The sequence below is a fragment of the Notolepis coatsorum genome (assembly GCF_963971535.1).
Source record: "Notolepis coatsorum genome assembly, chromosome: 16".
Classification (NCBI taxonomy): domain Eukaryota; kingdom Metazoa; phylum Chordata; class Actinopteri; order Aulopiformes; family Paralepididae; genus Notolepis; species Notolepis coatsorum.
The window spans coordinates 13,372,116-13,388,058 of record NC_140180.1 but is presented as its reverse complement, the minus strand read 5'-3'; the positions used below and the strand labels follow the sequence as shown (position 1 = coordinate 13,388,058).

General features: G+C 42.1%; 1 protein-coding gene across 1 annotated transcript in view; it reads left to right on the top strand.

Annotated features, from left to right (window-relative positions):
• LOC311242885 (F-BAR and double SH3 domains protein 1-like) overlaps positions 1-15,685 on the top strand; it is a gene marked incomplete at both ends in the record, with an annotated part of 99,659 nt that extends 83,974 nt beyond the window's left edge. Inside the window, 10 exons of the mRNA XM_084331949.1 lie at positions 1,183-1,299; positions 1,668-1,772; positions 2,403-2,534; positions 2,748-2,831; positions 5,616-5,754; positions 7,216-7,316; positions 9,087-9,191; positions 11,324-11,378; positions 12,916-12,971; positions 15,635-15,685. Of these exons, the coding sequence (XP_084188075.1) occupies positions 1,183-1,299; positions 1,668-1,772; positions 2,403-2,534; positions 2,748-2,831; positions 5,616-5,754; positions 7,216-7,316; positions 9,087-9,191; positions 11,324-11,378; positions 12,916-12,971; positions 15,635-15,685 (945 nt within the window). The remainder of the gene's footprint in view (positions 1-1,182; positions 1,300-1,667; positions 1,773-2,402; positions 2,535-2,747; positions 2,832-5,615; positions 5,755-7,215; positions 7,317-9,086; positions 9,192-11,323; positions 11,379-12,915; positions 12,972-15,634) is intronic.
• Positions 15,686-15,943: the final 258 nt, after the last annotated feature.

Genomic DNA, 15,943 nt, shown 5'->3' with positions numbered 1-15,943 from the left:
GTGTATAGGCTATAGTGTATTTCAATATAAGTTTAATTGGTTAATTGGTTAATGATATATTCGAAGGAATGCAGGTTTATATCAAACAAAGGTCTGTGCCATTGTATACCATTAAAACAGATATGTAACAAATAAGAAATACAAATTCCACAGAAGGCATTCAATAATTATTGCATAATTGTGTTTGAATATCTGAGTAATTCAAGTAATTATACATTTGTCAAAAATAGCTGGTTCAGATATGGTTAATCCAGCTGCCCTGTGATCAGATGAATCCATATTATTTATTTTTCCGACATTAATCATATCAATCATAAGTGTGCTCCTCAGCACTCTTAAATCTGCTCTCAGCCACACTCAAATCTGATCTCAGGAAAATTTGGGGAATCGCGCTACCAGCCCTAATATGTCTTAAATGGGCAGAAATCTGCCTAAGAGGACATTGTTGGTTGTAAATCCGTTCGGGAATGAGACCCAATTTGTCCTTGTGTGTACTGTATACTATGTTCCTCTCCTCTCCTCTCCTCTCCTCTCCTCTCCTCTCCTCTCCTCTCCTCTCCTCTCCTCTCCTCTCCTCTCCTCTCCTCTCCTCTCCTCTCTTTCTCCTCTCCTCTCCTCAAACTCTCCTCTCCTCTCCTCTCTTTCTCTTCTCCTCTCCTCTCCTCTCCTCTCCTCTCCTCTCCTCTCCTCTTCTCTCCTCTACTTTCCCCTCCTCCTCTCTTCTCTCCTTTCCTCTCCGCTCGTCCCCTCTCCTCTCCTGTTCTCTTCTCTTCTCTTTTCCTCTCGCATTTCCTCTCTTTTCCTCTCCCCTCTCCTTTCTTCTCCTCTCCTCGTATCTTTTCCTCTCTTCTCTTTTCTTTCTCCTCCCATTTCCTCTCATCCTCTCCCTTTCCCCTCCTCCTCCTCTCCTCCCCCCCCTCTTCTCCTCCCTCTCCTCTCCTTTCCTCTCCTCTCCTCACTTCTCTTTTCCTATATTCTCCTCTCCTCCCCCCTCTTCTCCTCTCCTCTCTCCTCCTCCCCCCTCTTCTCCTCTCCTTTCCTCTCCTCTCCTCTCTTTTCCTATCCTCTCCTCCCCCCCTCTTCTCCTCTCCTCTCCTCCTCCTCTCATCTCTTCTCCGCTCTCCCCTCCTCTCTCCTCTCTCCCCCCCTCCCCTCCTCTCTCTCTCCTCCCCCCCCCTCCAGGTGTGTATATTGGAGGAGGTGTGTAGTTTAGAGGGGGAGGGTACTCTAGATAAGGAGGCCAGGAGATGGGCCACTAAAGCAGCCAAAGACTACAAGACCATCAGACACGGAGAACGGGTGAGATGTGTGTGTGTGTGTGTGTGTGTGTGTGTGTGTGTGTGTGTGTGTGTGTGTGTGTGTGTGTGTGTGTGTGTTTGTCAAGATTTTGGGGGGGGGGGGGGGGGGGGGGGGGGGGGGGGGGCGTGTAGGACACACACGCTAAAACCAAACCCACATAGACCGCCGTGATCCATCACAGTGTGTTTGTTTCTGCTTCTCTATTCCTAAAGAAAAATGATGTATTGTGTGTGCGTGCGTGGGTGTGTGTGTGCGTGTGTGCGTGTGGTGGGGCGTGTGTGCGTGTGTGGTGTGTGTGTGTGTGGTGTGTGTGTGTGTGTGTGTGTGTGTGCGTGTGTGTGTGTGTGCGTGCGTGCGTGTGTGTTCAGGCCTTGCAGACCTTGGAGTGTCGTCTGAAGCTGTTGTCGGGGACGACAGAGGTCAGTGTGGAGCAGAGGATGGAGGACGTGCAGGAGAGCGTTCGAAAAGCTATGGTACTGTACACCCCCCCCCCCCCACACACACACACACACACACACACACACACACACACACATATATAATAATAATAACAACAACAACAACAACAACAACAACAACAACAACAACAACAACAACAACAACAACAACAACAACAACAACAACAACAACAACAACAACAACACAATGACGACGATGATGGTGATGATGAGAATAATAATCACAATAATAATAATAACAACAATGATAATAACAACAACAACAACAACAACAACAACAACAACAACAACAATAATAATAATAATAATAATAATAATAATAATAATAATAATAATAATAATAATAATAATAATAATAATAATAATAATAATAATAATAATAATAATAATAATAATAATAATAATAAAACAAGAACACCATAAGGTCAACATTTTTTTAATAAATGCAACACTCCCAGACATACCCCACGCGAAGGTAAGGAAAAACTCACTAAAATCTAGCAATAGGAAAGAATGCACCTACTACTACTATTACTAATAACAATAATAACACCAACAACAACAATAATAATAATAACAACAATAACAATACAAATTTTATCAATACTACTAATAATAATAATAATAATGTCTATTCTTCGCCAGGAGGATGAATTTGAGCTGACAGACTTTGATGATTATGATGATGATGAGTGTGGAGACATCTTCATCGACCACGTCACGACCTCAGGACTGTGTGTTTACCCTGTTTCCTGTAAAGTTCTGTACAATTACCAGGTAACACACACACACACACACACACACACACACACACACACACACACACACACACACACACACACACACACACACACACACACACACACACACACACACACACACACACACACACACACACACACACAGAGACACACACAGACACACACATACACACAGAGTTCAGTGTTAGTAATGACTGCTTTTCATATTGATGTTGCCGCCTTCCTGTAGGCCAGCCAATCAGATGAACTGTCCATCATGGAGGGGGAGGAGCTTCAGGTGATAGAGGATGGAGAAGTGGAGGACTGGCTGAAGGTAACCTCGTTCCCAGTTTTATCTCCTCCGTGAGATACAGCCTGGTAAAGAACTACTGCCGAAAGTGTCTATGGGGTAGAATTTCCGGTGTATGTACTTCCCCTGGAAGCTGCCTCCGAACGGACCAAACTTTTCACAAATCCTGTCGGCAAACAAGCTAGAACGTCCCGGTCATGTAGTCAATTCTTCAGGCAAAGCCGTTGCAGTGGCTTAAACAAGGAAATATTGTGCACTTTCTATAGTGGTTTTGTCGAAACCGGAAAGCCTGTAGCCGGTACTTCCTGTACTTCCGTTTAGACATTTTAGGAGGCATATCTTTACCAGCCTAGGCTGAAGGTGACATTTTAGATGTTTTATTTGACACTACTATGACATAATATATTCTAATTATTATTAAGATAGGATGTTCCTTTATGGACCCCCTGTGAAGGAAACATGCCGGCCACTGTCTGTCTCTGAGTATAAAGTGTTAGACTGTCTGTCTGTCTCTGAGTATAAAGTGTTAGACTGTCTGTCTGTCTCTGAGTATAAAGTCTTAGACTGTCTGTCTGTCTCTGAGTATAAAGTGTTAGACTGTCTGTCTGTCTTCGAGTATAAAGTGTTAGACTGTCTGTCTGTCTCTGAGTATAAAGTGTTAGACTGTCTGTCTGTCTCTGAGTATAAAGTGTTAGACTGTCTGTCTCTCAGTATAAAGTGTTAGACTGTCTGTCTCTGAGTATAAAGTGTTAGACTGTCTGTCTCTCAGTATAAAGTGTTAGTCTGTCTGTCTCTCAGTATAAAGTGTTAGTCTGTCTGTCTCTGAGTATAAAGTGTTAGACTGTCTGTCTCTGAGTATAAAGTGTTAGACTGTCTGTCTGTCTCTGAGTATAAAGTGTTAGACTGTCTGTCTCTCAGTATAAAGTGTTAGACTGTCTGTCTCTGAGTATAAAGTGTTAGACTGTCTGTCTGTCTCTGAGTATTAAGTGTTAGACTGTCTGTCTCTGAGTATAAAGTGTTAGACTGTCTGTCTCTGAGTGTAAAGTATTAGACTGTCTGTCTGTCTCTCAGTATAGAGGGTTAGACTGTCTGTCTGTCTCTGAGTATAAAGTGTTAGATTCTCTGTCTGTCTCTCAGTATAAAGTGTTAGATTGTCTGTCTGTCTCTCAGTATAAAGGGTTAGATTGTCTGTCTGTCTCTGAGTATAAAGTGTTAGACTGTCTGTCTGTCTGTCTGTCTGTCTGTCTGTCTGTCTGTCTGTCTGTCTGTCTGTCTGTCTGTCTGTCTGTCTGTCTGTCTGTCTGTCTGTCTGTCTGTCTGTCTGTCTCTGAGTATAAAGTGTTCGACTGTCTGTCTGTCTCTCAGTATAAAGTGTTAGTCTGTCTGTCTCTCAGTATAAAGTGTTAGTCTGTCTGTCTGTCTCTCAGTATAAAGTGTTAGTCTGTCTGTCTCTCAGTATAAAGTGTTAGACTGTCTGTCTGTCTCTCAGTATAAAGTGTTAGTCTGTCTGTCTCTCAGTATAAAGTGTTAGTCTGTCTGTCTCTCAGTATAAAGTGTTAGTCTGTCTTGTCTCTCAGTATAAAGTGTTAGTCTGTCTGTCTCTCAGTATAAAGGGTTAGTCTGTCTGTCTCTCAGTATAAAGTGTTAGACTGTCTGTCTCTCAGTATAAAGTGTTAGTCTGTCTGTCTCTCAGTATAAAGTGTTAGACTGTCTGTCTGTCTCTCAGTATAAAGTGTTAGACTGTCTGTCTCTCAGTATAAAGTGTTAGACTGTCTGTCTCTCAGTATAAAGTGTTAGTCTGTCTGTCCTCTCAGTATAAAGTGTTAGTCTGTCTGTCTCTCAGTATTAAGGGTTAGTCTGTCTGTCTCTCAGTATAAAGTGTTAGTCTGTCTGTCTCTCAGTATAAAGTGTTAGTCTGTCTGTCTGTCTCTCAGTATTAAAGTGTTAGTCTGTCTGTCTCTCAGTATAAAGTGTTAGTCTGTCTGTCTCTCAGTATAAAGTGTTAGTCTGTCTGTCTCTCAGTATAAAGTGTTAGTCTGTCTGTCTCTCAGTATAAAGTGTTAGTCTGTCTGTCTGTCTGTCTGTCTCTCAGTATAAAGTGTTAGTCTGTCTGTCTGTCTCTGAGTATAAAGTGTTAGTCTGTCTGTCTCTGGGTGTGAAGGTGTGTAGTATACTATCGTGTACCACTGACCCTTAGCTGCCAGGGGTGTACCCCTCCTGCTGACTTGCACAATTTGCAAGTCGCTTTGGATAAAAGCGTCAGCTAAATGACTAAATGTTATATGACGTAGGAAATGTATTCAGCTTGTAGACTATAGAACAACAATAGAAACATATCTGTCTATTTGGGTGGAGATGTGAATATAAACAAAAGCTGTTTACAAGAAAACGGTTGGAAACCTTTAACACGACAGAAAGATTCTGTTGTGCTCTCTAGCCAGTAGCCACTTCCTGTTTGCTCATAGTAAACCCCCCCCCCCCCCCCCCCACCGCACATACACACATACACATAGGAAGCCAGCTGGGAGCATGAATGAGCTACATGACACCCTGCTCTAGTCGTTAACATACATGATGTTGTATTTAGCTTCCTGGTCTTAGAAACAGCGTTCAAATTAGTTTAGGAATCTGTTACTCATTGATAACCAGATGACATCATTACAAACATGTCTTTTCTGGCCAGTGTGCTGAGAGCAGCTACATCTAACTGTTATTCTCTGTGTGTGTGTGTTGTGTGTGCGTGTGTGTGTGTGTGTGTGTGTGTGTGTGTGGTTGCGTGCGTGCGTGTGTGTGGGGGTGTCTTCCTAGGCTTGTAACTCACGTGGTCAGGTGGGTTATGTTCCAGAGCGTTATGTGCAGTTCCTGTGTCTGCCAGCAGAGGGCAGTGCTCTGTTAGACAACTCACTCAGTCCAGAGTCCCCTGAGAACAGCCACAGACAGTGCCGAGGTCAGCACTTTACTGTTCCTAATTTATGCAAATGACATGTCATCAGCTTGTGACTGCAACTTGTTCCTGTTTGCGGACGACTCAGCCCTGCTGGTCTCTGACAGGGACAAGTTACAGGTTGAAAAAGCCCTCAGCTCTGAACTCGGCAGAATCTGCATATGGCTCGCTGATAACAAAATATCATTACACCTGGGTAAAACAGAATCCAAATCAAATGGATCAAATAGCAAACTCAGCAAGGCCTCTCTGTTACAGTGGGTGACAAATATTGTCACAAGGAAAGATGAAATTACCTACCTGGGTTCCATCCTAGAGGCAAATATTTCCCGTGAAAAATGGCATCCAATGTAATCAAAAAAGTCAACCAACGAACTCGATTCTTGTACCGGATCTCCTCTCTGGTAAACAAGAATACCCTGAAGACTCTGGCAGGAGCACTCATTCAAGGGTACTACGACTATGCTTGCACCTCATGGTACCAAAGCACCTCAAAGGCCCTAAAAACAAGGCTACAAACATCACAAAACAAACTGGTCAGACTAACTGCTTGGCCTTACTCCTAGAACCCACCTCACCCCTGCCCACTTTGACAACCTAGGATGGCTTAGAGTAGACGAGAGAGTACAGCAACTTGCAATGGGCCTGGTCTACAAGATACACTACACCACTAAGATACCCATGTACATGTCGAAATACTTCCCAAAGGTCAGTGAATTCCACGATCACAACACCAGAGGGAGCTCCACAAATCATGTTCAACCCAGATTCGGCTCAAACAAGGGACTAAACACGTTTTGCAATTATGCCACAACAATGTGGAACACCCTACCCAAAGCTGTAAAGGAATGTGAATCCCTACCCTCCTTCAAAACCGCTCTCAAAGAGCACGGGTGCCATGGCTGAAATTAGAAACTGGCCCCGGTAAATGTCCAAATCCACCCCCCCCCACCCACCCAACCCCCTACAGTTTCTTCCTCTTCGGATGTATATATTTGTCTTATGATATTTTTTTTTCTTACACATTACTGTATATTTGTATGTCTTGTATGTCATAAATGTCCTGATGAATTGAAAATGGGGGACCCTGATGTAAACAAGACGAAAGTATTTTTCTGGTCTGCATCCTCGTAGCAGTTGTTTGTATTGAGCCGTACTGTATTGTACCCATTCTGCAAGCTGTTAATAAAGTTTTCAATCAATCAATCAATCAATCAATCAATCAATCAATCAATCAATCAATCAATCAATCAATCAATCAATCAATCAATCAATCAATCAATCAATCAATCAATCAATCAATCAATCAATCAAGGTGCAGTGTACACGGTACCCTGGTCTATATCTGAAAGAGGAGCTCATCTTTGTGTGCGTGTGTGTGTGTGTGTGTGTGTGTGTGTGTGTGTGTGTGTGTGTGTGTGTATGTGCACGCATGTGTGTGCGCGCGCATGTGTGTGTGTGTAGGTACGGCCAGGGCTCTATATTCCTACCAGGCTCAGAGTGCAGAGGAGCTGTCCTTCCAGGAGGGGGCGCTGATAAGACTGCTACGCTACCAGCGACGAGAGGTCTGAGTACCCAGAGATGGTCTTGAATTTAAAACTCTTTTGAAGAGGAGATGGTTTTAAATGTAAACATGTATTTAGGGAATGGTTTTAGATGTACAACTTTATGGGAGATGAATGTAAATATAAATCTTTATTTAGGAGATTATTTTACATTTAAAACTGTATTTAGCGAAGGGTTTTAAATGGAAACCTGTATGGGAGATGAATGTAAATGTAAACCTTTATTTAGGAGATGGATTTGAACATAAACCTTTTTGGGAGATGAATGTAAATGTAAACCTTTATTAACACATTGACCGCCAGCAGCAGGGGGCGCTGATACCCCATTCATCGCCAGGTCTTTATTCAATGGATATAGTTTTAGACTGTGACATTTGCGAGTGCTTAAAATATATCTTATATTATATCTATGGGTCTAATAACGCCGTCGAGTCTCAGTGAGTTGCTTCTAGTCAACATGCCTGAGACAGATTGTTTTTTCATCCGTACATTTCCGTTTTATACCGTTTTGAATAGAGTATGGTTTGGGTGTTTTTCAGTAATTCCAGGAAAAAGACAAGAAAAAGGCATTTTACTGTAATCCAGTCATTATGTTGTAATTTTTTGGCTGATTATCTAATCATCCTGAAATCAACGCTAGATTATCAGTATTATGTCTCCTCATCCATACATGAAATGACCGTCGTAGCGGGGCGCTCCCCCCCCCCCCCCCCCCCCCTCCTCCTACCCAACGGTAAGCACGGTCCACACAGATAGCTGTTATCGGGGTAGAAATAAATGTCAGATCAACGATCAAATTTATATATAATGTTCTTACCTTGTATCTGATGTAATGCAAAAGAGATAATCCAAATATCTGATCGCAATTCCAAATAATGCTCGTGGAGGTCTGTACCACACTACCGACCGTTTCACAATGACGGGCGGGCGGAGTTACTGTTCATTGCCATTGTTGTATAGAACTGGCTCGCCCGAGTATTTAAACCCCGCCCGCCCGGCTCAGATCGCCTCCTAAAACACAACAGCCCATTTTCAATGAGATGCAATAGCTCCGCCTGGCAGTAGAGGGCCGTGTTGACCGTCTGCCAGCTCAGACAGGCTCTGAAGGCTATACCAGAGGCTGCAGCTATGAAATATGAATAGATATAGCGAATAAACGAAATAACAATCCCAAAAACGAGTTAACTCGTTTCTGGCGCTCAACGCATGGCGGCCAATAACGAGTTAACTCGTTTATGGCGCACATTGTGTTGTTAAGGAGATTATCTTAAATTTAAAACTTTATTTATGAGATGATTTTCTATTTAAACATGTATTTAGTAGATCATTTTAAATGTAAATCTTGATTCAGTAGATTATTTAAATGTTTAAATCTTTATTAATAGACCGTTTTAAATGTACATATTTATTTAGTGGAGAAATAACCTTTATCCCCAACATTTCATTGGACTAGCTTGGTTCTCCTGTAAATTAATAGGATTGTAAATGTAATGTGATTATTATTTGTATAGTACCTTTCATACAAGAATTGCAGCTCAAGGTGCTTCACAGCAGAAATTGAGATGTAGGCATACAATGAGCATAAGATTGACAGAATAAAAGCAATGCAATGAAATAGCTCTCATTTACAGCAATAATCATACAAATAGACATAACATTAGCATAAAATAGACAGAATAAAATAGTACAATGTGCAGTGCAATAAAATTGCTCTCATTCATCATAGGTGATGATAAATGTGATTTAACTTAACGTTGTTGTGGTTGTCAGGTGGATGATGGATTCTGGGAGGGTGAGCTTGGCGGACGGAAAGGCGTTTTTCCTTCTCTGGTGGTAGAACTGATCAGGGAGGAGGACGAGGAGGAGGAAGAAGAGGTGAGATAACTTTATTATCTATTCATTAATGTTTTATTTGAAGAGATCTATTACAGGGGTGTGCAGAGACGTCATTATCTGCATGTGTTCATCCAACACAATTATCTGTATCTGTATATATATCCGTATCTGTATCGGTATCAGTATCTGTATTATATATCTGTATCTGTATCGGTATCTATATCTGTATCTATATCTGTATCGGTATCTATAATCATTGACACATGTATAGCCTGTAATAATCCCCCCCAGAAAAATTTACTTTGCATTTGATATATTGAAAATATTTTACTTTTTGTGTTTTTTTTTACAATAATTTGTGATGCCATCACACAAACTGGCATTTAAAGGGTAAACATTCAAACATTTATTGAATGTGTTTTCTTTAATTTTTTACAATAATTTGTGATGCCCATCACAAACACTGGCATTTAAAGGGTAAAATTTCAAAAATTCCTGCACCAGAATGCAGGAAATTAGGTTTTTGTAACAAAATAATTGTGTGTGTGAGTGTGTGTGTTGTGTGTGTGTGTGTGTGTGTGTGTGTGTGTGTGTGTGTGTGTGTGTGTGTGTGTGTGTGTGTGTGTGTGTGTGTGTGTGTGTGTGTGTGTGTGTGTGAGTGTGAGAGAGAGAGAAGAGAATGAAGGACAATCGCTTGCTGTGTGAGAGAGAGAGAGAGAGAGGAGAGAGAGAGAGAGAGAGAGAGAGAGAGAGAGAGAGAGAGAGAGAGAGAGAGAAGAGAGAGAGAAAAAGATAGACAGGCAGACAGAGTGAATGAGAGACAGACAGACATACAGACAGAGAGACCGACAGAGAGAGAGACAGACACAATGATAGACATACATAAATAGACAGTCAGACAAATGAAATACAGCAGACAGATAGAAAGAGAGACAGACAGACAAACAGAAAGACAGACAGAAAGACTAAGAGAGACAGACAGACATACAAGAGACAGACATACAGACAGACAGACAGAGAAGAGCAGACAGACAGACAGACAGAGACAGACAGACAGACAGAAAGAGAGACCGACAGACAGAAAAAGAGACAGACAGACAGACAGACAGACAGACAGACAGACACACATACACACAAACGGACAGATAGACAAATAAACAGACACGTACGCGCACACACACACACACACACACACATAATTGTGTGTTGTGAGTGTGTGTGTGTGTGGTGTGTGCGTGTGTGTGTGAGTGTGAGAGAGAGAGAGAGAGAATGAAGGACAATCGCTTGCTGTGTGTGAGAGAGAGAGAGAGAGAGAGAGAGAGAGAGAGAGAGAGAGAGAGAGAGAGAGAGAGAGAGAGAGAGAATTTGCTGAAATACAGTTGTTCTTAATTTTCTCACTTGCTATGTGAGAATGTTAGTTATTATGTTCTCAATGCCCCTTGCATTGTATGAGTTGTGTGGAAGCATTTGCTAGTTCTAGTGCTATCCCTTTGTACATTGTGGCTGTGTCTGACAAAAGTTAACAATAAATAATGGTATTAGGAATAAATTTGCCTCCTGCGTGAGGAGCCGTCATACAGCCGTCATACAAATTCAATTGGCAGAATTATAGGGTGGAAGTCGATGGGTGGTAATCTGGACGTTGTGGACAGCGACTCCTACAGGTCGGTTGGGGACGCCTGCACAGCAGAGACAGGAAATGGCGGGGGTAGTGTGAGCCTCCCACACGTTACACCTCGCCAATGAGAGTCCGCGCTGGCAGGTGGAAAGATGTGACAGGCTGCTCCTCGTGTACCAGAGGGGACATGTGATGCAAGGCTTCTATCCTCCCTACAACCGGCCAGTGGGGGGCAACGTTCAAGACAGAGGAGGGAAGAATTGGCACATTGGAATTGGGATGGGAGAAAAATAGAAAAATAGGAGAAAAAGTGGATTAAAAAAAAGAAAAGGCTTCATGTGTGGGAGCGCCTTGAGGTTTGACAGTCTTGTCAGGATACATTTATCTTCTTCTCTCCTGTCCTCCTCAGCATCTCCCCACCCCCACCCTCCCTCCCTTCTCTCCTCCTGTCCCTGTCTTCTCCTCCCCTGCTCCGCCTTGCTCCAGCGCTAACCCTACTCCTAGCCCCAAGACATGCTCCTGTGTGGCCCCTACTCCCCCTGGTGGTGTGGAGGACAGACTGCACCCAGTTCCACTGGAGTTCCATAGACTGGCAGACAGCAGGACAGGTGTGTGTGTGTGTGTGTGTGTGTGTGTGTGTGTGTGTGTGTGTGTGTGTGTGTGTGTGTGTGTGTGTGTGTGTGTGTGTGTGTGTGTGTGTGTGTGTGTGTGTGTGTGTGTGTGTGTGTGTGTGTGTGTGTGTGTGTGTGTGTGTGTGTGTGTGTGTGTGTGTGTGTGTGTGTGTGTGTGTGTGTGTGTGTGTGTGTGTGTGTGTGTGTGTGTGTGTGTGTGTGTGTGTGTGTGTGTGTGTGTGTGTGTGTGTGTGTGTGTGTGTGTGTGTGTGTGTGTGTGTGTGTGTGTGTGTGTGTGTGTGTGTGTGTGTGTGTGTGTGTGTGTGTGTGTGTGTGTGTGTGTGTGTGTGTGTGTGTGTGTGTGTGTGTGTGTGTGTGTGTGTGTGTGTGTGTGTGTGTGTGTGTGTGTGTGTGTGTGTGTGTGTGTGTGTGTGTGTGTGTGTGTGTGTGTGTGTGTGTGTGTGTGTGTGTGTGTGTGTGTGTGTGTGTGTGTGTTGTGTGTGTGTGTGTGTGTGTGTGTGTGTGTGTGTGTGTGTGTGTGTGTGTGTGTGTGTGTGTGTGTGTGTGTGTGTGTGTGTGTGTGTGTGTGTGTGTGTGTGTGTGTGTGTGTGTGTGTGTGTGTGTGTGTGTGTGTGTGTGTGTGTGTGTGTGTGTGTGTGTGTGTGTGTGTGTGTGTGTGTGTGTGTGTGTGTGTGTGTGTGTGTGTGTGTGTGTGTGTGTGTGTGTGTGTGTGTGTGTGTGTGTGTGTGTGTGTGTGTGTGTGTGTGTGTGTGTGTGTGTGTGTGTGTGTGTGTGTGTGTGTGTGTGTGTGTGTGTGTGTGTGTGTGTGTGTGTGTGTGTGTGTGTGTGTGTGTGTGTGTGTGTGTGTGTGTGTGTGTGTGTGTGTGTGTGTGTGTGTGTGTGTGTGTGTGTGTGTGTGTGTGTGTGTGTGTGTGTGTGTGTGTGTGTGTGTGTGTGTGTGTGTGTGTGTGTGTGTGTGTGTGTGTGTGTGTGTGTGTGTGTGTGTGTGTGTGTGTGTGTGTGTGTGTGTGTGTGTGTGTGTGTGTGTGTGTGTGTGTGTGTGTGTGTGTGTGTGTGTGTGTGTGTGCGTAGTGCGTACGTGTCTGTTTATTTGTCTATCTGTCCGTTTGTGTGTATGTGTGTCTGTCTGTCTGTCTGTCTCTTTTTCTGTCTGTCGGTCTCTCTTTCTGTCTGTCTGTCTCTTGTCTGTATTGTCTGTCTGTCTGTCTCTCTTTATGTCTGTCTGTCTGTCTCTCTTTATGTCTGTCTGTCTCTCTTAGTCTTTCTGTCTGTCTTTCTGTTTGTCTGTCTGTCTCTCTTTCTGTCTGTCTGCCTGTATTTCATTTGTCTGACTGTCTATTTATGTCTGTCTATCATTGTGTCTGTCTCTCTCTGTCGGTCTCTTTGTCTGTCTGTCTGTCTCTCATTCTCTCTGTCTGCCTGTCTATCTCTCTCTCTCTCTCTCTCTCTCTCTCTCTCTCTCTCTCTCTCTCTCTCTCTCTCTCTCTCTCTCTCTCTTTTTTTTTTTTTTCAGAGAGTGGAGGAAGTAACCACAGTTCTCCTGACGTGTCTAGCAGACGATTGAGACCGGTATGTATCTACTGTTTCTGTTTGTTCTGGTGTTTGATACTGCTGTAACCAGTATATACTGTTATCTAACATATACTCAAGCTGTCTCAACCCTGTCTCTCCCTCTGTCTTGTCTGTCTGTCTTTCTCTCTCTCTGTTCTGGGCCCCAAATTATTCATTCTATACATCAATGATATTTGTAAAGTGTCAAATGTATTCAAATGTGTTGTTTTTGCAGATGACACAACTATTTTATGTTCTGGGGAGGACTTGCAGAATCTATTGGAGATGGTCACGGAAGAAATTTGTAAATTAAAATGTTGGTTTGATCAGTAAAATCAGTGCAGATGTTCAAGTGGAAATTGCAAATGTCATAATAGAAAGAGTATATGAATTACAGTTTTTGGGTGTGGTAATTGACCATAAGGAAACCCCAAATAAAAAATGTGTGCACTAAGATAGCTAGGAGCACTGGAATTCTGGGTAAAATACGACACATCCTGAACCAAAAAACACTGTACTTAAACATGGAATGTATATTTAATGTACTGTGTGGAAGTTTGGGGAAATACCTATAAGAGCACCCTACAGAAGGTATGTAAGGTATATGTACACTGCAAAAAAAGCAATACGAATAGTAAATCATGTTGGGTATCGTGAGCATACTAAAAAAATTGTTTTTAAAGACACAAACATTGAAATGTATGGACATAGTGAAATTCAGAACTGCACAAATTATGTTCAAAGCAAGAAATAATGTACTGCCAGGTAATATTGAAAAGATCTTTAGGGGTCGAGAGGTAAAATATTTAAGAAGGAATTATAATTTAAAACAACCCTATGTGGTGTAATCCTGTGGAATGGATTAGATCAGTGGACCCCAAACTACGGCCCGCGGGCCAGAACCGGCCAACCTCCACATTTGGCCCGGCCCCCTAGAGCCCCGGAGCTTTAATTTTTTTTTATAATAATAATAATAATAATAATATTATTATAATAATAATAATAATAATAATAATAATAATAATAATAATAATAATAATAATAATAATAATAATAATAATAATAATAATAAAAAAAAAAAATTAAGATGGCAGCATCCCCATTGTCTGTGCTGAATGTTTGTTAGTGTTTGGTATTTTTTGTTGGTTTTTAGTACTTTTAAACATCCATTTTTAGTAAGTAGTCGTTTTCATTTGATCCTATAATTTTTTCATTCACCGATCTGTGGACTTTTTTTTTGTGTCCTGAAGGCGCCTTATAAATAAAATACATTATTATTATTATTATCATCCAGGAGGGAAAAGACACTTTGGATAGTAGGGACTGCATCTCTGCGTGTCCTGGCCAGGAAACACTTTGCAACTGTGATCTCCTCTGGCAATAGTTGGATATTGTAATGTGTGGCGAGGGGTTGCAGCAATTCCACTGAGAGAAACTGGTCTGAGGCTGGATAACATGCCTGTATGCCTCTCATAAGTTGTTCTCCAACTCATGAGAACCTGCTCTCAAGCTCTTGCAACATTCTGTCGAGGACTGGATAGAACAGTCTCTGTCTCAGCTGATCTCCTGAGCTGAGGTCTGAGCTTGTGCCACAAGATGACTCAACTACATACTCGTCCATCCTTTTCTGCTTCCTCCTTTGGCTGGTAGTATGTTCCTCAATCCCAAGGCCATTACATATGGCCTTTGTCCTGTCATACATGTCCACTGCCATCTCTGAGGTGTGATAACCTTTGAGTGTGTCCTGCACTGTGCTTTTAAATAGTACAGAGCTAGAGCTAGGTGGTCTGTAGGTACTGTATATTTATTTCATAAATAGTGACTGTTATTTATTTCATTAATAGTGTTATTATTTATTTCCTGACTTATTTTTTCTGTGAAGATCCCGGAAAGGGTTATTAATATTTGGTTATGTGTGGTTTTCTGGAAAACAATAAATGTTTACGTTTAGGCACCCCTGCGATCGTCACACTTTTTCTCTTACAAACTGACCCCGGCCCCCACCAGAGAAGGGAAAAGTTATGTGGCCCTCACAGGAAAAGGTTTGGGGACCTCTGGATTAGATGAAGAAACAAAAAGGTGCAAGAACATTGTACAGTTCAAAAATAGATATAGGAAAACTCTCATTGAGTACAAAAACGAGGAGCTCTAAAATTGTTATTTTATATATTTTTATTTCTACAAAATCTTTTGTTATTTTTTATTGATATTTATTTTGTTTGTTATTTTAGGTTTGTAAGAGATTTTGTTGTTTTGTTTGTATGTATGGTATTGTGAGAAAGGGGCAGGACTAGATAAGCATTTGTTTCCTTCTGCTCCTTCTCAAACTCATTTGTTTATCATTTAATGAAGAATGTAAGATTTCATTTAAAAAAAACTTTAGTTTATCATTTTTATTGTGTTTTTATATGGTTGATCTGTTCGAGATTAAATAAACTCAACTCAACTCAACAACTCTGTCTGTCTTTCTCTCTCTCTCTGTCTGTCTGTCTGTCTGTCTGTCTGTCTGTCTGTCTGTCTGTCTGTCTGTCTGTCTGTCTGTCTGTCTGTCTGTCTGTCTGTCTGTCTGTCTGTCTGTCTGTCTGTCTGTCTGTCTGTCTGTCTGTCTGTCTGTCTGTCTGTCTGTCTGTCTGTCTGTTTGTCTGTCTCTGTCTCTCTGTATTTCTCTCTCTGGTTTCTAGTGTCGAGCTCCTCCACCTCCTCCAACAAAGAAATTCTCACCGCTTTCCTGAAAGAAAAGGAGCAGTGTGTGTGTGTGTGTGTGTGTGTGCGTGTGTATGTGTGTGTGTGTGTGTGTGTGTGTGTGTGTGTGTGTGTGTGTGTGTGTGTGTGTGTGTGTGTGTGTGTGTGTGTGTGTGTGTGTGTGTGTAGCTATAAGTCCATAACATGTCATAAGAACGGTTCTGTAGTTGAGACCGAAGGACTGTCTTTGTCCTCTGTGGAATTATTTCATGATACTGAATTATTTATACAATGTCTGTTACCCTGGT